Source organism: Gorilla gorilla, chromosome 10, assembly GCF_029281585.2.
Source record: "Gorilla gorilla gorilla isolate KB3781 chromosome 10, NHGRI_mGorGor1-v2.1_pri, whole genome shotgun sequence".
Lineage (NCBI taxonomy): Eukaryota > Metazoa > Chordata > Mammalia > Primates > Hominidae > Gorilla > Gorilla gorilla.
The window spans coordinates 119,309,268-119,332,116 of record NC_073234.2 but is presented as its reverse complement, the minus strand read 5'-3'; the positions used below and the strand labels follow the sequence as shown (position 1 = coordinate 119,332,116).

The 22,849-nt window shown below is 43.0% G+C and overlaps 1 protein-coding gene across 1 annotated transcript in view; it reads left to right on the top strand.

Moving 5' to 3' along the window:
• Window positions 1–219: 219 nt before the first annotated feature.
• Window positions 220–22,849, top strand: part of LOC101127084 (putative tetratricopeptide repeat protein 41) — a 68,821-nt gene continuing 46,191 nt past the window's right edge. The window contains 5 exon segments of the mRNA XM_055357869.2: window positions 220–1,217; window positions 4,793–4,973; window positions 10,050–10,264; window positions 18,547–18,707; window positions 22,269–22,710. Coding sequence (XP_055213844.1) covers window positions 398–1,217; window positions 4,793–4,973; window positions 10,050–10,264; window positions 18,547–18,707; window positions 22,269–22,710 — 1,819 coding nt within the window. The 5' untranslated portion in view covers window positions 220–397.

Sequence of the window (22,849 nt, the reverse complement as noted above, 5' to 3'; positions counted from 1 at the left end):
TTGCATAACGTCCAAAATTATAGGGGACAGAAGTAGCAGCTGGCTGCAGGGACACTGAGAAGGTAGAATGGGAGGCTCGGGGAAAGATGGGGAGGCCTCTGGCCTGTGCCCACTTGCCTTCTGGTTCTCAGTTCTTCAGCAAAAGCTTTGGAAGAACAGGGGAGACATGCACTGCCTGTAATCCTAAAATGAATGTTTTTTTCTTTTTCAGTCCTAACTTAAACTGGATTATTTTTCAACTCTGATCTGTCCCCTGGTTGGCATCTCTCACCTTCCAATACCGATAAGAAACAATTTTCAAGAAAGATTTCCACCTGTTCATAGCAAACATAATTGGGAGGAAGATTAGAAGCAGTGGGGGTCAGTGGCTGTGCTAGGATGAAAATTGTGATATTTTATGCATAGTGTTGTCCCCAAGCAAAGAGAAATGAGCCAGAAGACAAATGAGAATGTAGAAAGGTATACCCAATTCCTTCAAAAGCCCCAGAAACCCATTCAGCCTTATATCTGCTCGACTCTGAATGATTTTCAAGAAGAGAGAGACTTTTTGGCAAACAACATCTTCCCTCAGCTTAATGAACTCTGCAATTCCCGGGGCACATATTTCAAAGCCGTGGACCTGAGTTGGTCAGCATTAAAGGCCTCGAAATCCTTACCCACCCACCTGTTCAGACAGTATTCTTGTCTTTGCTCCCAACGTCTGAAGCTCTGCCTTGACTATGTGAACAGCTGCTTTCCCTTTTTCATCTGCATGCTGGGTCAGACGTATGGAGACTTCCTCCCTGACTACTCACATTTCGTGACCTCCAAAGTGACTCGCTTGTCAAGCTTATCCAAAGTAGAATAGAATCTCTATGTTGCTGCCAAAAATGGTTATCCTTGGGTTCTGGAGAACCCGAACTGCAGTCTGACGGAGTTTGAGATAATCCAAGCAGCATTTCTGAATGAATCTCAATTTCAGTATTTTTACTTTAGGACTGGAACCACACTGCTGAAGGCTTTAGATGATGAGGAAAAGGGAGAGAGGCTGCCCTCAAGTTCTTCAACGAACGAAGAGGAAACATTGAGGATTGGAAAGCTTAAGGCCAAGATTATTAGTAAAGGGCTCCCTGTGAGATTTTATAGTGATCTCCACGAGTTGGGTGAGCTGGTTTTCAAGGACTGGTCAGTTGTGATAGAAAAACTTCATCCAGCCACTTTAATGATTGAAAATATAGGTTAGTAAATATAGAGATAACTGTCTATTATCAACATAAAGGTAATGTTTTTATAGGTCTTCCTTGTGAAAGGAATTTTTAAATGATTGCAAATATTCCTTAAGCATTTAAAAATTATTATTGTGTTCTTGTGACATGTATTTTTCCACTTTGAAGATTTTTGCAACTGAAAATAAGAGCAAGTAATGAGTCAGTCATGGAAGATTGTTTAGGGGGTTAAGGAGCTCAGAGAAGACCCAAAATATCTGGCCGTTAAGTGAGCCTAGAGCAGTGGTTCTCAACCAGGGCCGATTTTGCTCCTTCAAGGGACATTTGGCCAAGTCTGAAAACATTTATGATTGTCATGATTTGGGAAGAGCTACTGGCATCAGCGATACTGACAAGCATCCTACAGTGCACAGGACAACCCCCATAATAAATAATTACCCAAAATTCAGAAATACTGAGCCAAGAGGAAGAGAATCAACTTTTATTAATTTTCTGGTGCTTTGGTTGTGCTATTACATTTAATCTTCAAGGTTTAACCCTGCTAGGTAGGTATTATAATTCCGATTCTGTAAATGAGCAAATGAAAGCTGCTGTGTAGCAGTGAAATGACTTACCAATGTCACATAACTAGTGAGGGACCAATCCAGGATTTGAACTCAGGTCTCTCTGACTCTAAAATCTATGCCTGCTCTTTTTCACCTTTTTTTTTAAAGTATGATTCATGGATTGGCAGCCTCAGCATCACCTAGTAGCTTGTTAGAAAGGTAGAATCTTGAGCTCCATTCCAGGTCAACTGAATTAAAATTTGCGGTTTAACAAGATGACTAGGAGCTTTACATGTATGTTAAAGTTTGAGAAGCATTGCCTGACATCATATTGCCTCTAAATGAAATGATTACCATTATTTTTGGAAATAATGTCCCGTGGACATGTACCAGATTAAAAAGGGAAGAGTCTGTCACCTAGACAGACTTCAGGAGGGATCTGTGATGATAATATGAAAAATAGACTATATGAAAATTATGTAAAATTGTATGAAAAATATAATGTTTATATGCCTATGTGTGTCCTGGGGGTAGGAGGATGGCCTGTGTCTTTGATCAGATTCTAAAAAGGCTTAATGACCCCAAAAGATTATAAATTACTGATGAAAGGGCCCAATTAACATGGGGATGGAAAATGGTGGCAGGTGGTACATTCTCAAATGCTTTCAGGGACCAGGCACACAATAGTCCTTGTAATGTGATAGGGAGCAGATGGATCTGTACTGAACAGGAGAGTCATGTGAATTCAGTGTGGGTGGTGGTGGTGAAGACAAACCTCTGCAGGCTAGACAAAACTCTGCCTAGAAGCCAAATCATCTGGACCCTGGAAAAAGAACATTGTATCAGTTCCAACTCTTTTGGTTGCAGGTGACTCAAACTGATTTTAACGAAAAGGGAATTTATTAGCTTATATAACTAAAAAGGCCAGGATTAAGTCTGACTCAGCTCAGGCTTCATTCAGTTGCTCAAATGCTGTTACCAGACCCTCGTCTCTGACTACTTCTCAGCCTGGCCCTGCTGTCCTGATGTTAGCTCAGCTCCTTAGCTTCTCTATCGTGAAGGAAGAGGAAGATGGGCCATAGCAGCTCCAGGTTCAAGTCCAGCAGAAATGGCTCAAAGTCCTAGCATTCCTAGCATTGAGTCTTTCTGGCTCTGATTAGCCTGACCTGGGCTATATGCTTGCATTTGATTCAATCACTGGGTGTCAAGGGAATGTGATGCTCTGATTGGCTAATTCCGGGTCACAGGCCACTTCTGGAGCTGCAAGTGGAGTTAGACTCCTTGGAATAATATGAACTGACAGTTGGGATGGGTGGTTCCCCAGTGAGAATCCAGGGCTGTTACTGAAACTAGGGTAGGGTGGTTGGATGTTGAGCAGCTAAAAAGAACCTACATATTTATGACAGGCTTGGGGTTTTAGAATCTGACAGACAGGTCATTGGATCTTGTATTTTTCAGCTCCTAGTTATGTGACCTTGAGTGCATTACTTAGTGTTGGTAAACCGTTGTTTTTTCTTCCGTAAAATTGGTTAACATTAACCACTTTGAGAGTAATTATGTAAACCACTAAAAACAGCACCGGACACATATCAGGCACAGAGTTAATAACTAGTGAGAATGAATAATAACAAATGGGTTCGATAAGAATATATACATTTGGTTAAAGTCAGAAATGTGGTTAATATTAATATTCTTTTACTAATCTTAACCTGAACTGCATCTATTGATTAATATTCACTAATGTGTTCAAGAATATAGGCTTTCTGTGTTTTGGGGTTAAGGTCATATTATTTCTCCATAGTATTCTCCTTAGTCTTTGATTTTGGATATTACTGAAAGGTTAGCTTGTTTTACTTTATTCTTGAATGTATATATGTGGCCTAAATGTCTGAATTAGAAGGCATGGAATGGATGGATTATTTAAAAAATAATCCTTCCTTGCTTTAGAAGGAAGCCTTAAATTCTTTCTCTTTTGGATCTTCAATGCTCTTTAATCACCTAGGTAGCTCCAAAATCTCATAGTCTGTAGTTAGGGTAGTGATAGGCCATTTGGGCAGCTGGTAGTTATTGTAAGACAATGTAGAACTATCAGTTTACACTCTTGACCCATAGAAGTAATTTTGAGGTCCTTGAAGATCCCTGAGACTATTGGATGAGGTTCAGCGTTCGTGCAAGAGGACTGTTAGACTGTGAGGTCATCCAGATTCTGTCCAAGATCTTGAAACTTGAAGCTGACCTTGGCCAGCCTGCGGATCCTCCAGGTCTATTCTGGTCCTGTCTGAGCCCTGGGGCAGCCCTGTTAACTATGAAGGTACAATGTGAGTATTTTAGGAACTTACCAGGCTAAACTATCTGGTGTTCCTTTTCCTGCATGTGTTGATAACAGCCTTTACTCCTAAACAAACAAACATAGGGAACATGGGTGTCTCCAGAGATAGGAGGGCATTTTGGGAGCCCAGAACACCCTGACTTTTATTAGGCAATGAATTTAGAATTGCAGTAAATTAAAACTGGAAGAAACTTTAGAAATTATCCATTGTCTGGCCCCTCCCCCTTATTTTATCAGAGAGTTTAAAAAACTTGCCCAATGGCAGAGCTGCAGCTGTACCCATGGTTGTTATCCTTATTAGGGCATTTGTCCTAAAAATATACCCCACTTGCTCAACCTCTGTCATAGATAGACACACATACATACCTCACAAGACTGGATTAGATAACTTCCTACTTCACTAAAAGTTTGAAAAAATGACCTGCATTATATAGCAAGCCTAATTTTTTTGCCCTTGTCATTCTGAGGTCATGAAATAACTTGGAATCCTAAGTAGGATTCTATGTACAAATAGCAGAAGAAAGGTTCAATTGTTTTCCTGTAGTTTTCTTTCATTAGTATATTGAATGGGCTGTGAAATCTGGAATATTTCACAAATAGAAGGTGATATAGATACAGAGAGATACCTTCCTGGGCATTTGTAATAACATGTAGAATTGAAAATGTGAAACTACTAATCTAAGTTATTAAAACTTATCTTTTTCACTATCAAGACTACAAGCACAGCTTTGAACGTTTCTATCACGAAGAGTTTACTGAGAAGTGCAAGCAAATGTTTGTTATTTCCAAGGAGTCAGATAGGACCTTTGAAATCTTGGAAAAATTTGCCTTAAAGGATGTGGAACTTGATTTTAACAATGTGGCAGCAGATTTCAGTTTAGATTCTGTCCCCAGGTAAGATGTCAAGAAATTCTAAGCTCAGGCAGAACAGCCTGACTTTGGTAAATGCAATCCCCCAAACTTGGAATGCCTTTTCCAACTTTCCCCATTCTATGCCCATCCCTTCAAGCAAGAGAGACCCCCTAAAAGCCAATCCGGGGTTAGAATTTTCTTATCAGATATCACTCTGCACTTGCAAAATTTTTCTGATGTTTCACATAGTTTCCTCCAGTATCCTCAAGAAGATTAGACACTTCCAGAGTGCAGGGAACCACCTTCTTTTTTCTCCCATACAACAAAGGTGGTCTAAGTAATTTTTGAGAATGATGGAGTGACTTTAAAGAGAAGAAATTAGGCCAGGTGTGGTGGCTCACACCTGTAATCCCAGCACTTTGGGAGGCGGAGGCAGGTGGATCACTAGGTCAGGAGATCGAGACCATCCTGGCTAACATGGTGAAACCCCGTCTCTACTAAAAATACACACAAAAAATTAGCTGGACGTGGTGGCGGGCGCCTGTAGTCCCAGCTACTTGGGAGGCTGAAGTGAGAGAATGGTGTGAACCCAGGAGGCGGAGCTTGCAGTGAGCCAAGATCGTGCCACTGCACTCCAGCCTGGGTGACAGAGCGAGACTCCGTCTCAAAAAAAAAAAAAAAAAAAAATTAGGAAATATGAATAACGCATCTGCTTAATATTGTGTAATTTACAAAGAGCTTCCACATGTATCATCAGCTCATTATTAATTACATTCAGATATTCAGCTAGCACTTATGAAAATGATATGGACCATATTATTTCTGTTTGTTTGTAAAGAATCAGGTTATCTTGAGCTGGGCACGGTGGTGTATGCCTGTAATCCCAGCTAATCAGGTGAGGCGGGAGGATCCCTTGTGCCCAAGAGTTTGAGCCCAGCCTGGGTAACATAGTGGGACTCCATCTCTAAAGAAAAAAACAGGTTATCTTACTCAACATATGCATTCCTTCATTGTTTTATCCAGTATACTCTACAATAAAACCTCCATATCTTTCTCACCCTGGGTGGTGAAATACCGTGTTCACCACCCACAGGCATTAGGAAGCTGAGGCCAGCAGTGAGAGAGCTGGGGTTACCCGTGGTATCCCTCCCAGTCTCATCCTTGGAAGTGGGGAGGTTCTTAGGATAGCTTTATTTTTTCCATTCTCATTTTCCAGCTCTTAAACCTTGCATCTCATGTGTCCTGTGAGAGATTTGTGCTTTGAAATAAAACTGCAGTGCTGGGATGGCTAAGGGCTGTTTTTCACCGTTGCTGTCCCAGGTTCAGAACCTACTGGTTTAGTTCATTCAGGGACAGGGCTACCAACATTCTTGTGGTTCTGGGAACCCATGCCAAGAGGAAGACGATTTATTCAGTTAATACAACATGGTGCTCAGTCAATATTTTCAGACTACAGGAGAAACATGTAGGTCATGTGTTAAGAATATTAGATTTAAGTAGACAAATTCATAGAGACAGAAAGTTGTTTAGTGCCTATTGGGGGAAGAGGGTGGTGAAAGAAATGGAGAATGATTCTTAGTGGGTACAGTTTCTTTTTGCGGGTGCTGAAAAATGTTCTGGAATTAGATAGCAGTGATGCTTGTACAACCTTGTGAATATATTGAAAACCATGGAAGGGTATACTTTAAAATGGTGAATTTTTTAGTATGTGAATTATTTCTCACTTAGGTTATAATTTTAAGTGTTTCAGAGTGGATGAGAAATGTAATAAATTTTATTGCAATTGAACAACTCAAATTATTGTGCTCAGTAAAAATATAACAAATAAGCCCTTTTATATTAGATACATGAAAACATTCAGGGCCTTGTTTGCTTTGCCATTTGGAAACAATGCTCTCTACCTTAAGTTCCTGAATAGTGTGTGTAGGTCAACAGAAAAGGAAAGTTCTTTTCAGGTTTCAAAGCATTGTCTTAATAACCAACTATATAGATCAATAGGATCCTTTTTTTTTCTCATTTCGAAAGGAACCACAGATTACTTTGCAAAATGAAATGTTCTTTTTGTTCTTGAGAAGAAATTTAAGACCCTACCTCTGATTATGTGGATGTCTCTTATTGCAGCTTTCCTTCATTTATTTTACCTGCTAGATGCAAGAACTGTTCTAGAGATGGGATATGGCAGTGAACAGAAGAAACAAATCTCTGCCTCTACAGAGCTTGCATTGTGGAGACAGGCATGATAACTATGTGAAATATGTAGTATTCGTGAGATGCCTTCAAGTGCTGTGGAGGAAAAGGAAACACTGGAAGGAATTAGGCCATCTGGTAGGGTGAGGGAAGCCCTCAATGAGACAGTGACATTGGGGTAACTACCAGAGATAGGTGAGGGAGCAAGCTATGCACATATGGATTGGAAGAGCGTTCCAGACAGAGATCATAGCAAATGTGGAGGCCCGGAGGCTGGAGAAATAGCAAAGAGGCCAGGCGACTGGAAGAAAGTCAGCTGTAGGGTTGGTAGTAGGGGATGAGGTTGGAGATGCAATGGACAGTGGGGAGGATATGGATCTTGTTTGGTCTTACAGGTCTTTGTAAGGACTTGGCTTTTACTGTACTACTTTTGAGCAGAGCAATAACCTGCTTACATGACTCCTTTTTTTGCGGGGGGGGGGGACAGGGTCTTGCTCTGTCTCTCAGTCCAGAGTGCAGTGGCACGATCCTAGCTCACTGCAGCCTCAAACTCCTGGGCTCAAGGGACCCTCCCACCTCAGACTCCCCAGCAGCTGGAACTACAGGTGCATGCCACCATGCCTGGCTAAATTAAAAAAAAAAATTTTTTTGAGACAAAAGTTATGTTGCCCAGTCTGCTGTCAAACTCCTGGGATCAAGCAATCCTTCTGTCTTGGCCTCCCAAAGTGCTGGGATGACAGGCATGAGCTACCATGCCTGGCCTCTATGACATATTTTGATGGACTCACTCACACTGCTTGGTTGAGACTGAAAGAGAGCAAAAGTGGAAGTAGGGCACAAAATCAAACCTGACCATTCAGATTTGATGGTGAAATCATTTCAGCAATAAGGCATTGATTCCAAACTCATACTAATGGAGATGGAATTATTATTTTATTATTATTATTATCATTATTATTATTATTTGAGATGGAGTCTCGCTCTGTTGCCCAGGCTGGAGTGCAGTGGTGCAATCTTGGCTCACTGACAGCTCTGCGTCCCCAGTTTGTGCCATTCTCCTGCCTCAGCCTCCTGAGTAGCTGGGACTACAGGCTCCCGCCACCACGCCCAGATAATTTTGTTTTTGTATTTTTAGTAGAGACAGGGTTTCACCAGGATGGTCTTGATCTCCTGACCTCGTGATCCACCCGCCTCAGCCTCCCAAAGTGCTGGGCTTACAGGCATGAGCCACTATGCCCAACCATGGAGATGGAATTCTTATGAAGCAACTTCTAATGACACTGTTTTAGGTTTATCTTTTTTAACGAATTTTCAGGCTGATTTTCTTCTTTGCTGAAGCTGAATGTCAGATTTACTTATTTCATTCACTCACTGAACAAGTTATGGTCAGGTGTTGTGCAAGTCACTAAATATTCAATGGTGAATAAGGTGAGCCTGGAAACTATCCTCCTCATGGAACTTAACATCAGTGAAAAGTCACTAGACACGTATTTATTGAATGATAACTGTGTAAGGCACAAGGCCAGAGTGAATTTCATGGACCTGAGAATACTTTGCATATTCAGAAGCTTTTCAGTGAAAAAGAAAGCCACAGAACAAGTTGCATTATGCTCCTGGCAGTTCAAATAAATCATATTCATGCAGTATTACCAGCTAACACATCCCACCCAGTAGAAGACTCTCAGTGAGTCACTAACAATGATAATAATTTAGTTGATTTCTAATTTGGTGGTCATCAGGATTGAAGGGAATTCTTGGCATATGAGTGCTTCCCTCCCCTCCCCTCCTCTCCCCTCCCCTCCTCTCCCTTCCCCTCCCTTCCCCTACTCTTCACCTCCTCTCCCCTGCCCTCCCCTCCCCTCCTCTTCCACCTCCCCTCCTCTCCCTTCCCCTCCCTTCCCCTACTCTTCACCTCCTCTCCCCTGCCCTCCCCTCCCCTCCTCTTCCGCCTCCCCTCCTTTTCCCCTCCCTCCCCTTGCCCCTCCTCTCCCCCTTCCCCTCCCTCCCCTTGCCCCTCCTCTCCCCCTTCCCCTCCCCTCTGTCTCCTTCCCTCTGTCTTCTCCCCTCCCCCTCCCCCTTCCTTCCTTCCTTCTTCTTTCCCTCCCTCCCTCCCTCCCTCTCTCTCTCTCTTTCTTTCTTTCTCTCTCCCTTTCTTTCCTTTCTTTCTTCTTCCTTCTTCCCTCCCTCCCTCCCTTCTTGTCTTCCTTCCTTCCTCCCTTCCAACAGAGTCTTGCTCTGTTGTCCAGGCTGGAATACAGTGGCATGATCTTGGCTCACTGCAACCTCCATCTCCCGATTCAAGCAATTCTCCTGCCTCTGCCTCCCAAGCAGCTGGGATTACAGGCACACACCACCACACCCAGCTAATTTTTGTATTTTTAGTAGAGACGGGGTTTTACCGTGTTGGCCAGGGTGGTCTCAAACTCCTGACTTCAACTGATCTGCCCACGTAGGCCTCCCAAAGTGCCAGGATGACAGGCATGAGCCACTGCGCCTGGCAGTGCTTCAATTTCTGATGCTCTTCCAATATGATGTTACACGAAGGACCAGCCTGGCGTTGGTGGTGGTAACCCAAGGGAGGAGGAGCAAGCCAGATGCAAGGGCAGTGGACTAATGTGGTCGTTTCCCTCCCCAGGCCTTGGGACCTTTATGTAACCCTGGTTCTTACTGGACAGACCTAGGATTTGTCTAGCTGGAAGGGCCTTCCAAAGTTGCTGTCTCTACTCTTCTAGTTTTACACAGGACAAAGCTAAAGCCCAGAGGGTGAATGACTTCTTTGAAGCTGGCTGAGGCCAAAATTGAAACTAGAACTTTACCTTTTAGAAGGAAAATGTATGCAGGAAAATTTTCTTTTCCTTCCTTCCTTCCTCTCTCCCTCCTTCCCTTCCTTGGTAAATATTCTTTACATTTTATTACCCTTTTATTTTTCAGAATAAATCCTACTCCAACTTACAAGTCTATTTTGCTCTTGTCTGGAGAACACAGTTGTGGGAAGTCCACTCTGATTGCCAACTGGGTTAATTACTTCAAAAAGAAACATCCGAGCATGTTGTTGATTCCTCATTTTGTGGGCAGCACCTGTGAAAGCAGCTACATCATGTCTGTGATCCATTACTTCATCACAGAATTACAGTACAGAAACTACGGTAAGAGAGTCAGACTTACCATTCATTCAGGACGTGTCAGGGCAGTTAGAAAGGTGGCTCTCTCTTCTGCTCATGTGGCTGTTGTTCCCTTGCTCTGATCTAAACCCTGTATTGCCTCCCACATCTACCCACCTCTTCCCTCCACAGAGCTAGGCTTCCTTCCTCCTGCCTGTCTCCTTCCTTCCTGCTTGCCTGCCTTCCTTCCTTCCCTCCTTTCTTCCTTCCTTCCTCCCTTCCTTCCCTCCCTCCTTCCTTCCTTCTTTCTTTCCTCCCCTCGTTTCTTCCCTCCTTCCTCCTTTCCTTCCTTCCCTCCCTCCTTCCTTCCTTCTTTCCTTCCTCCCCTCCTTCCTTTCTTCTCCCTCCCTCCCTCCTTCCTTCCCTCCTTCCTTCCTTCCCTCCCTCTGTCCCTTTCTTCTTCCCTCTCTCCCTCCCTTCCTTCTCCCCTTCCTCCCTTCCTCCCTCTCCCTCCCCCCCTTCTCCTCCACCCCCCTCCTCCTCTCTCTTTCTTTTTTCTTTCTTTCACCAAACATTACTTGAGTACCTTTCTGTGCCAGGGCACTATTCTAGGCAGTGGAGATACAATAGTGAACAAAATGGACACCAGTTTTTACCTCATGGAGTTTTCATGTTATTAGGGGAGGGAGGAGGACAAAGAATTAACTGTCACTAAATAAGAGACTTTTCGATAATGGTGAGTTCTATGAAGAAAACCAAAGCAGAGAAAGAGGTAGGCAGGATGTGTAGGAACTCTTAGGATTTTAAATAGAGTATTCTGGGGAATCTCACTGAGGAAGGGACAATTAAATACATCACTGAAAGAGAGGAGGGAGGGAACCAGGTGGGTGTCTCGGGAACAGCACTGTTGGAGGAAGCAAGTGCCAGGCCCTGGGTGGGACATGCCTCTCTACTACTGCTGCCCTACTCAATTCAATAACCATGTATTGAGCAGGTTCATTCTCTCATTTACTCACTCATGCATTACAGAATATTTATCGGTTGCCTGTTCTGTGCTAGACACTCTTCCCAGTTCTGGGAATAGAAGAGTAAGTCAGGCAAATAAGGTCATAGCCCCCATAGATGTTATGTCCTAGTTGACAACGGTAGATAACAAATAAATAGGAAACATGTCAAATAATTATTAGTGCCATGCAGTGTGATGTGATAAGGTGCCAGGGTGGCTATTTGAGCAGTCAGGGACTATGTCTCTGTCTTAGGGCAACTCTAGCTGCCATATCAACTGAATCTCATTTCAGTGGCTTCTCAAAGGGAAGCTTATTTCTTACTCATATAAACAGTATAATATGGGGTCCCTAGTTAGGTAACAGGTCACTTTCCTCCATGTGGTGACTTGGAGACACAGGCTTTCTTTCCATATTAAGGCTATGTCATCCCCTGGGGCCTCAGAGCCCTCCACTTGTGTTAGGGGGAGGGGAAAGAGTGGAAAAACACATCTGTTCCTCAGAAGTCTCAGACTGGAAGGGATTCATAGCCACCTCCCCACCCATTCTTTTGACAAGCACTTGGCCACACTGGGCCCACATGGCCACACTGGGAACTGAGCAGGGATAGAAGAGTAACCCCGCCCTGTGGAAGGGGGAGCATGGGCTTTTGTGGAACAGGTAGCCATCCTCTCTACTACTTTCTTTGTGGAGATCTCATGGACACGAAGGTAGGCAGCCATGTGGAAACCAGGAGAAAGAACATTCCAGGCAAAGAAAACAGCTCAGGTCATACAGCTCCTCAGCTGGAAAGCAAGTTGAATGACTTAGAGAGGGAAAGAGAGCCGGTGTGGCTGGGCGGCAATGGACTGCAGGAGGGGAAGGTGGGGCCACTCTGGGCTTTGCAGGCTATAACATTAGGTTTGGATTCTATTAAGTGCAGTGGGAGGCCAGTGGAGGGTTTTAAGCAGGGGAATGACATGATTCGATTAATATTTTTAAAAGACCAAAATCAACCTGGTGTGTGGAAAATGTGTGTAAGGGGACAAGCATGAGGCAGAGACAGGTGTTAGAGGCTGCTGCAATAGTCCAAGCCAGAGATGACAGTGGCTCAGAGAGGATAATAGCAGTGGAGGTGGAGGGTTTTGGGTGGATTGAGGATTTGCTGATGAATTGAATGTGTGGGTTGGAGGAAAGGGAGGAATTGAGAACTCCTAGCTTTTGGCTTTAGGAAGCTACATGGGTGGCGAGGGCTGTTGACTGAGATGGGCCAGCATTGGTGGGGCGGTGGAGGGGAAGCAGGTTTTGAGGGAAATGGAGTTCTGCTTTGGGCACGTGATATTTAAGTTGCCAGGTGTGGGCCAACGTGTAATCACAATCGTGTGGGACCTGTATTGTGCCTAACTGTGCTAGGAGCCGCTAGGGAGTCTGACCACTTGCGTTCAAACCTTGTCTCACTACTTATTAGCCGTGTGACCATGGGTGAGTTATTTTAGCCCTCTGTGGCTCAGTTTTCCTATTTGTAAAAAATGGGTAATAATAATTATTTTTAAAATGTGCCTTACAGGTAGTTGACAAGATTAACTGAGATAAAGTATGAAAGACCAAGGCTCTTAGTAAGCATTGTCATATAGTAAGCATTGATAAATCTTAGCTATTACTATTGTTAGGCGCCTGCTGTGTATTTCCATGTTTGTATGTGTCTGACTTTGCTTGCTTTTGGGAATTCATCTCTTGTCATGCAGGGACACGTACCCATGTGTGCCTTTGGGCCCTAAGTGAGTATGTGGGTGCCCAAGGTGAGTTTTGATGGGTGTATCTTATCTCTATAAAAGGGTACAGGGATTTGAGTTTCTTTCTGTGCATGTGGTGGGTGTCTGTGAGTAAACAGAGGGAAGAACACGTGTGGATGAGGTCTTTATGGTTGCATTTCTCAGGGCATATAAAATGGATAAAGTCAAAATCAGTAGAAGCAGGTGTGACTGTGTCTACACAGCGACTAATCCTATTCTGGCACATCCCAAAGGTGTTCAGTCTGGCCAGGCTGATGATGTAAACTCTGTGCTACACACTCAATTACGATTTTATTCCCAAAGTGAATTGTTATTTTAATGAACATGTGTTTGGATGCAAAGAACTCCTAATAAAAACAGCTGCTGTCTTTCAAAAAAAAACCAGATTTTTAAGCTGACAACAGTAGAATAAGCTCAGGAACAGCCTACGAATACTTGACACTTTCTAACCCTGAGAGAACACCCCTCCTCATTAACAAGAGGAAGGGCTTGTCCTGGACTTGGCCCACAATTCTGGCTCTGTCACTTATTAGCTGTGTGATCTTGGGCAGTTTACTTAAGCTCTCTGTTCCCCAATTTCTCATCTGTAAAATGAGAATGGGGTTCACAGTACTAACCTCATAAGGCTGTGTGAGAATTGAAACATAATACAAAATTTTAAAAAGCTGCGTTAAAAAAAAACCCAAAAAACATAATACAAAATACAAGTAAGGAATTTAAAGTAGTACATGGCACGCAGCTGCGATTATTGTTGTTGTTGTTATTATTTATTATTGTTGTTATTATTATTCCTTTCTGAGCTAGAGAAAGAAGCAGGGTGTGGGGGCTGCTAGGGGAAACAAGACATTCTTGTTCATTAGCTGAGTAGGGAGAGGAAGGACTGCAAAAACAAGAGTTTGCAGCTGTCATCTCTGCAGCCCAGAAAGCCTGCAGGTGAGCGGAGGAGGCTGGCCCCAGAGTCATTTATTGTGGCTGCCTTTGCTGAGACCTGGTTTCACCTGGGTGAGGTGGATGTGGGCAGAGGAGGAAGAGCTGCTGCTGCGAACACAGCCAGCCTGAGAGGCCAGGTGCTCAGAGCAGATTCAGCCTCTTTGCAGAGAACATTTTTCTGCACCCCACCTCAGCTGTCTGAAGCTGCAGATCCTGCGTGGGCTGTGAGCCAGGGACCCTTTCTATCTGGGGCACCTAATCACACCCAGTGACACTCATATTTCTACTCTTCTGTCCTCAATCCCTGCTTGTCAGGATAAAGGGATCTTGTAGATGGGAACTGCCTGTAGCCAGCTCTACTGACTCCCACACCCTTTGCCTGCCTTGCAGGCAACTGGTGTCACAGAAGACATGCTTCACGGAAGGTCAGAGTAGTCACTGACTTTCTTCTTTCGTTTTTCTCTTTTGAGACAGGGTCTTGCTCTGTTATCCAGGCTAGAGTGCAGTGGTGTGATCACGGCTCACTACAGCCTTGACCTCCTGGGCTCAAGTGATCTTCCCACCTCAGCCCTCCTGGTAGCTGGAACCTCAGGAGTGTGCCACCATGCCTGGCTAATTTTTTAATTTTTTGTACAGACAGGGTCTTGCCATGTTGCCCAGGCTGGTCTTGAACTCCTGGGCTCAAGCAATCATCCAACCTCAGCTTCCCAAAGTGCTGTAATTACAGGCGTGTGCTACCATGCTCAGCATGGTCACTGATTTTCATATTTGCATGTTTCCTTATCATGTGACCACGTGGAATCTGGGGGCAGGTTTGAATAAGTTCCATTTATTGAAGGCTTTCTATGTAGCGGTGCTAAGGGCTTTATCAGCGTCTCATTTAATGCTCTTAATGGTCCACCCATAGAATTATCGTCCCACATAGGAAGAATGGGGCTCAGAATGTCAGAGCCACACAGCTAAGCAAGGGCATAGCAGGGAGTGCAAACTCAGGTCTCTGTTGGGATCTAAGCCCCTAGTCCTCATCACTACACTGCCATCCTCCTTGAGCCAGCAAAGGAAAATTTCCCTCCTGTGGATGCTTTTTATCAGTCTCCTCTCCCAGCATCGGGAAAGTCTCTGCTCAAGTTGGTGATGTGGAATGGACAGAAATCCTTGGCAGAGCTTGCCAAGCTTTTCACCTTGGGCCCTGTTGACTTCCCAGCCTGATCTCTTTCCCTTTGCCCTACAGGTTTGATCTTGGAGCACTCCAGTCACTTCCATCCCTCCATGCCTTTGCCCATGCAGTTCTCTTCTCCTAAAATGCCTATTCCCTTGTCTCAGGGCAGTGGAATCCTTCTCATCCTTTATGGGCCTATTCGAAGGTCACCCCCTCCATAAGAGGGACTGATGGGTACCTCTGTCCCTCAGCCCTAACTTTGACCACGCGGCACAGGACCCCCAGTCCAACTGCGTCTTAGTTTACACAAGTGTCTCCCTCCAGGCACTGTGAGCTTGCCTCCCTAGATCCCTCAGGTGAATTATAAATGGTCCTGTGATCTGTCTTATTGTTTGTCTCCCTGTGTAAGTTCTGTGAGTGCAGGGATCATATCTATTTTATTGGCCATTGTCATACCCAGTGCCTGACACAGACACAGAAGCTTCTCAATAAACCTATGTTGAATGATGAGAGATAACACTGCTAAAAAGTGGCTGTTTAAACACGTGAGCTATTACCATTTAAATGAGGTAATTGGCCATTGTCATTTAGTAGAGACAGATTGTTCCTGCCAAAATAAGGAGAAATGATTAGAATCATTTTCCAATACTAGTAACACTGACTTTATTGTCAACATTATTTTCAGAAAAAATAATTATAATCACCAAAAATGTGGTTTTAAAACCACTCAACATATATATTTTCCTTCATATACAAAGATATAAATCTATAAGCATCAGCCATGAGTATTTTTTTTTTGCTTAGAATTAATTTTTGCTGATTATATTAGTGCTCTATGCTCTGTGACTGTCAGGCAGTATATACTTCCTGAGGTTCATTCACATTCACCTTGTCATTTACACTCTATGCCAACCGTGTGGAAGAGGCAGAGGATCCACACCTCTGTGGGCTCTGACAGGGGCTGCTTGTGAGCCATCTACACTAAGAAATGGGGGCCACACATGGCTTGAAAACAAATCATTAGAAAAAATAGTATTTTAAAAGCTCCTGATGATCTGTGTGTTCACATTCCCTTCACCTCTCTGGGCCTCGGTTTCCTCATCTACAAAATGAAGGGTCTGGACTAGGCTAGATGATTTCCAAGAACCCCTTCTGCTCTAAAATTCTGTCGTTTCAGTTTTGAAATCTCAACAATGCCCACAATTTTAAAGGTTTTTAAATAAAAACTCAAGGGATGAATCATCAGCTGAATTTCTTTCTCTTCCCTTTCTTGAAAATCACTTTTCATTGTTTGACATAAGCTCAATCTCTATCTTTTCTGACACCTTCACTTTCTTAATGTCCCACATTCATAAAAAAAGTTTCAAGTAATTGATTTTATGATCGTTTTGTGTTATAAAAATCTCTTTAAAAGTTAACACAACTCTACTATAAAAAGATGAATATAGAGAAAGTAACTTATTATAAAACAATGTGTATTTGAACACGTAAATGCTCAGACTTGAATCAAAGACGTAGTGCCTCTGTATAGGAAATCACCACAAAAGCAATAAGTTTCAGTCTATAAATATAGGTTGATGTGGGTGTGTCATATTAAAGACTCAAACATTGGCTGGGCATGGTGGCTCACGTCTGTAATCCTAGCACTTTGGGAGGCCGAGGCAGGCAGGATCATCTGAGGTTGGGAGTTCGAGACCAGCTTGGCCAACATGGTGAAAATCCGTCTCTACTAAAAATGCAAAAAATTAGCCAGGCTTGGTGGCATGTGCCTGTAGTACCAGCTACTCGAGAGGCTGAGGCAGGAGAATCGCTTGAACCTGGGAGGCAGAGGTTGCAGTGAGCCAAGATCATGCCACTGTACTCCAGCCTGGGTGACAGAGTGAGACTCCATTTCAAAAAAAAAAAAAAAAGAAAGAAAGAAAAAGGAAAAAAAAAAGACCAAACGTCATAGGCAATATTGCTATTGGGTGGTGATTTTCTGAAATGGTGACTAAATCTTGGTGTCACTTTAGACAAAACAATGTATAATCTTCCATCAATTTATGTGGTGTTACATTCTAGAAAATTCAGTGTGTTTTGAAACCATACAAAAAATAGTTTGTGTTTATATGTAAAATGGAGTTGGTTTCTAGGTTAGGTCATTATCAATTTTTTTCTCCCCCTTACGTGATTGTCGAAATATCTGAAAGTCAGGTAGACCTGGGGGCAAAGCTTCATTGGGTGTGGCTGTCCTGTGTTGTAGGATGTCTCAAAACCCTGGAACCTCTCCTGTTAAGAACTACTGCTCTAAGCAATGTCCTGTTTTTCAACTGTTCATGGTACCTTCCTATGTCCCAGCCTTTGGCCGTGCTGTCTTGATGATATGCCCTTCTCCTCGTCTCTGCCTGTGTACCCTTAAAGGCTTATTTGAAGTGTCTTTCACACAGAGCTTTTCTTTATTGTGATGGTTCTACATCAAGCTTCAGCAGCCTCCAGACTCATATTCTGCCTTGAAATTTGGCTATTTGTATACAGAACCAATTTCCACTTCCTTTAGGTGGTTGACTTCATATATGAATCATTTTATCTCCTCTCGGCATCTAGCATGGAACCGTCACATAATAGGCAACTGATAAATATTTGCTAAACATAATTACTCTCAACGACTCTAAGAAAATCTTAATGCATCTGAGAGACCTAATCCATTAAAGGTTCTACATATGACTCTATTTTCCAGACCTCAATGTGCTTAAATTTCTGTGGAAAATATTGCTTGTGAAAAATAAAAGCAAGACGGAAGTTGCAGTAAAATGTTCTTAGGGTATTAGGTAGTTGATGACAACTTGGGGTTGCTGCTACTAGGTCACTTTATCACAGTCTGAAAGTCAATCATCTCTAATGACTTCCTTTGCCTTTTGGGGGTTCATAGCTTAGTTCTTTCTAAGAATGTATACTTTCCAGAATCCAAAGTCTAGGGCCCAATAGTGTGGCTAGAGTTTAGGATTATTTCTGTTAAGTTGAAGATGGGCTAGGGCCAAGGAAACGAGACAGTGGGTGGGAGCTTCTATATTTGAGCATTACTGGAAGAGCCCAGGGTGGTGGCTGTGACCCTAAGCATGCACCCAATGTTAAGGAGTGTCAGAAACTTCACAGATCACAGGGCTTCTCTTCATATCCAACTCTTTGTAACATGACTTGTTTTTGCATTCTGGAAGATGAGAGTAATGTTTTGGATCACACAAAAATTTTTTTATATCAAATCCTGAAAATGTATTGGAGACAATCTGGTGGTAAACATCGCTATTATCTCTTCTGGGTTGAATATTTTGAAGATGGTAATCACATGTATACATATGTGTGTTAGACGTACAGCTGTGAGTAGCACTCATTTTTCCCAACCTCTTCTGCTTCCCCAGCCTATAAACATGTTTTAGCAATGACGGAATCATTTCCACCTAATTTGAACAAATTTCTATGCTGTAGGTACTCAGCTTGAAACAGATATTCTTAACGAAGACTCAGATGGCTTGGTCTTTTCACTTCTTATGGAAGTATTCATTGCTTCCATCAGTTTAAAGCCATGCATACTTGTACTAGATGGAATTGAAGAACTGATTGGCATTTATGGGATTTCAGGTCAGAAGGTAACGTCTTTTTAAAATAACCCCTATTTTATCACAACTTTATAAAAATAAAACAATTAAAGAAAGAAATACAAAGAATAAGAACTTCATTATTTAGGATGTATTATATATAACACCTTTCCATTGTATCACACATCTCTGGTTTTAGCCAACACTGCTTTTAGTTACTGCTTTGTATTTTAATTAATTAAGAGACAGGGTCTTGCTGTGTCGCCCAAGCTGGAGTGCAGTGGGATGATCATAGCTCACTGTAACCTCCAACTCCTGGGCTCAAGCCATCCTCTTGCCTCAGCTTCCAGACTGCAGGTGCACACCACCATGCCTGGCTAATTTTTTCAACTTTTTGTAGAGATGAGGTTTTGCTATATTGCCCAGTCTGATCCTGAACTCCTGGGCTCAAGCAAGCTTCCCAGCCTGCCTTCCAAAGTGCTGGGATTACAGGTGTGAGCCACCGCACCCAGCCCTGCTCTATATTTTATTGAACAAATACTTCTATAATGTATTTACAATGGGCCAGGCACCATTTTAGGAACTTTAAGAACATTAATGCATTTGGCTGGGCATGGTGGCTCACGCCCGTAATCCCAGCACTTTGGGAGGCCGAGGAGGGCGGATCACCTGAGGTCAGGAGTTCAAGACCAGCCTGGCCAACATGGTGAAACCCCATCTCTACTAAAAATACAAAAATTAGCTGGGCGTGGTGGCAGGTGCCTGTAATCCCAGCTACTTGGGAGGCTGAGGCAGGAGAATTGCTTGAACCCAGGAGGCAGAGGTTGCAGTGAGCCAAGGTTGTGCCATTGCACTCCAGTCTGGGCAACAGGAGTGAAACTCCATCTCCAAAAAAAACAAAAACAAAAACAAAAAAATATTAATGCATTTAATTCGCACAACAACCATATGAGGAAGAGACTGTGCTCATCTTCCCTATTTACACAAGGCGAACTGAGCACAGAGATGGTAGGTGGCTTGTCTAAGGTCCTAAGATGGTTAAGTGGTGGACTCAGAATTCAGACATGGGCATTCTGGTTCCAGCCACTGGGGCCTTTCCCCATGCTCATATCTGCCCCCTATTTTATACTTTGATCAGTCTTACTGTTTTTTGTGTTTTATAGTTTGGCCTACCTCATCTTCACTGGTTTTACACATACAAAATCGCATTCATGGGTTGTCATCTTCAGTTTTTCTCCTGTTTGAAATAATATTGGATCAGTGGAACCTCTACTAATACTTGGCACTAGTTATTACTTTGGGAAGCAGCTTCTTTAAAACTTAAAACTATATGTAATCAATCAGTTATGTGAATAAGATCTGTTTCTCATAGAAAATATGATAAAAAAGAAGAAAATAGGAAATTAAATACACTCATAGTCTCACCACTGGTAACTATTTTGCTGCTGTATACTCTTTTTCCTATGGATATCTATATACACATATAAATATACATATTTATGTAAAGAAGTTACACACCACATTGTTTCCTAACCTGCTTTTTAATTTAATATATCATAATGCTAGGGGCGGTAGCTCATGCCTGTAATCCCAGCTCTTTAGGAGGCCAAGGCAGGCAGATCACTTGAGGTCAGGATTTCGAAACTAGCCTGACCAACATGGTGAAACCCCATCTCTACTAAAAAAAAAATACAAAAAATTAGCCAGGCATGGTGGTGCACAACTGTAATCTCAGCTACCTGGGAGGCTGAGACAGGAGAATTGCTTTAACTCAGGAGGTGGAGGTTGCAGTGAGCTGAGATGACACCACGGCACTCCAGCCTGGGTGACAGAGTGAGACTCCATCTCAAAAAAAAATTGTATGTATACCATGAGCACTTACAATAGGCAAAGCACTATTAGCAAGGACAGACAGACATAGTCCCTGCAAAGAAATGGAGCTTTCATTCTAGTGGGGAATGGTAGACATTAATGAAGTCATATCACTCAAATAAATATACAATTGCAACTGTGACGTGTGCTGCTACAGATTGGTATGTAGTATTGTGACAGCCTCTCATGAAGCGATGGCTTTCTGGAAGAATGGCCTGAGGCAGAGCTCTTCAGAAGGAGGAAGGATGGCCAGACAGTTACCTGAAGCAGTTTAGGGCAGCGATTAGGAGCCTACCTCTGGTGCCAGACCCTTGGTTTGAATCCCAGCTCTGCCACTTAAGCTAGCAGAATGAATTAGATAAGGCATGTAGCTCCTCTATCCTTGAGTTTCTTTCTCTGCCTTTCTAGAGTGTTGTCATGAGGATAGAATGAGTTCATGCATTAAAATTATGCCTAGGATTTAATTTACAGAGGTATGGTCGGGCGACCACATGGAGAGGCCGGTACCACTGAAAGATGAAGTCATTACTTATGTTTCCTGAGAGAAGGGGACACGCTGTGCAGGGACCCAGGGAAAGGGTGGTCAGGAGGCAGAGGACAGGAGCAAGGGGAAACTGAAGCCAGAGCCTTTACTGGGGTTTCTACAGGAATGGCAAGGCAGGGCAGGGTAAACAGTTTAGGATTGGCTAATTTGAATTTTTTTTTTTTTTTGAGACGGCATCTTGCTCTGTAGTTAAGGCTGGAGTGCAGTGGCGCAATCATGGCAATCATAGCCTTTACCTCCCGGGTTCAGGCCATCCTCCCACCTCAGCCTCCTAAGTAGCTGGGACTGCAGGCTGTGGGTATGAGCCATCATGCCCAGCTAACTAAAAAAAAATGTTTTTGTGGAGATGAGTTCTCCGTATGTTGCCCAGGCTTAATTTGAATAATTCTGATGGGCTTTGGGCACAGAGGCTGCCTCTAGTTGTCTGGTATTTGGCCCTGGGTTGATTTAGGGCAGGGTTGTTGTGTGAGTTAGATCTGCACGCTAACGGCAGATTCCAGGCAGGCTGTCCACCACCTCTAGTAGTTAGCTAGCCTTGGGAAGGGCTGGGTCTGTAAGGTCCTGAGGAATGTTAAATCATCCTAAGATGCAGAAATTAAAAACTGTAATTAATACAGTTAGTACCTACAGACACATTCAACACAGTGCCTGGCTCAGAGTGAGTATGTGATGGTTGGTGTTATTAGGCAAAGAGGTATTGTGGGAAAGGCTATTAAAGGAATTGAGAAAAGATTGATCTTATTAAGTATTTATTTTGTTCCAAAATAAAATGATTTAACTCATGATAGTATTGCTGCACAAAGTGACAACTTCTCAGCATAAAATAATATCCTCTTTTTCAACTGAATGGTTCCAATTGCACTCTCCAGTTTCCTCTGGTTATTCCTGTAGGTCATTCTTCAGAATTACGTGATTTTATTAAATTACTTGCTCCTAGGAACCTCCTCTTTTTAGAGTTTGCATTTGCACAATCAAATTCATAACTGACACATGAGTCAAATACGGTTCTATTGAGTGTGACCTGATATTTTCTTAGCACCATAATGCCTACAATTCAAGTTACTATTAATAACCTTCACTCCAACCCTTATTCTATACTTACTCCCCATATTGTACCTACTCTAAGTTGAAAAACCATCAACAAAGTAATTTTAAAGTCTTTAATGTTTTCAAATGTCTTTGATTCTCTCCATCAGGCGAAAGATTTTTCCTGGCTGCCACACTCACTCTCCCCTCATTGCAAATTTATCACGAGCACTGTCTCTTCCAGCCTGTCCTACAAGTCGTTGTGTGCCCGCCCGGATGTGAGGACAGTGGAACTCATTAGCACAGGAGATGAAGAAACACAATTAAACATCTTTAGAAAGCATCTCTCCATTCCCATGATGGACCCCTTCCAACAGAGCACACAGGTGTTGAGGAAAAAACCAGACCTGAGTCCTTTAAAACTCACAATCCTAGCCAATGAATTGAAAGAATGTAGAATCTACCGCAATGAGTTTCAGTGTATGAAGGAGTACTTGGAGGCTTTCTCTGTTCAGGAGCTCTGGGAATTGGTTCTCAAATGCTGGATTGAAGACTACAGTTGGACGTTTCAACCCAAAAGGGCAAATTCAGACACTGTGGCTTCAGGAGAAGGTAGGCCTTGGCCACTGTTGACAGCTTAGTGGGAGTCCACAGGGAGAAAGATGTGTGGTAGACTCCTGCACAGGGAAGGGGGCTCTAGGGACAGGGTTGTCAGAGAAAACACAGGATGCCCAATGAAATTTTTCTTTTT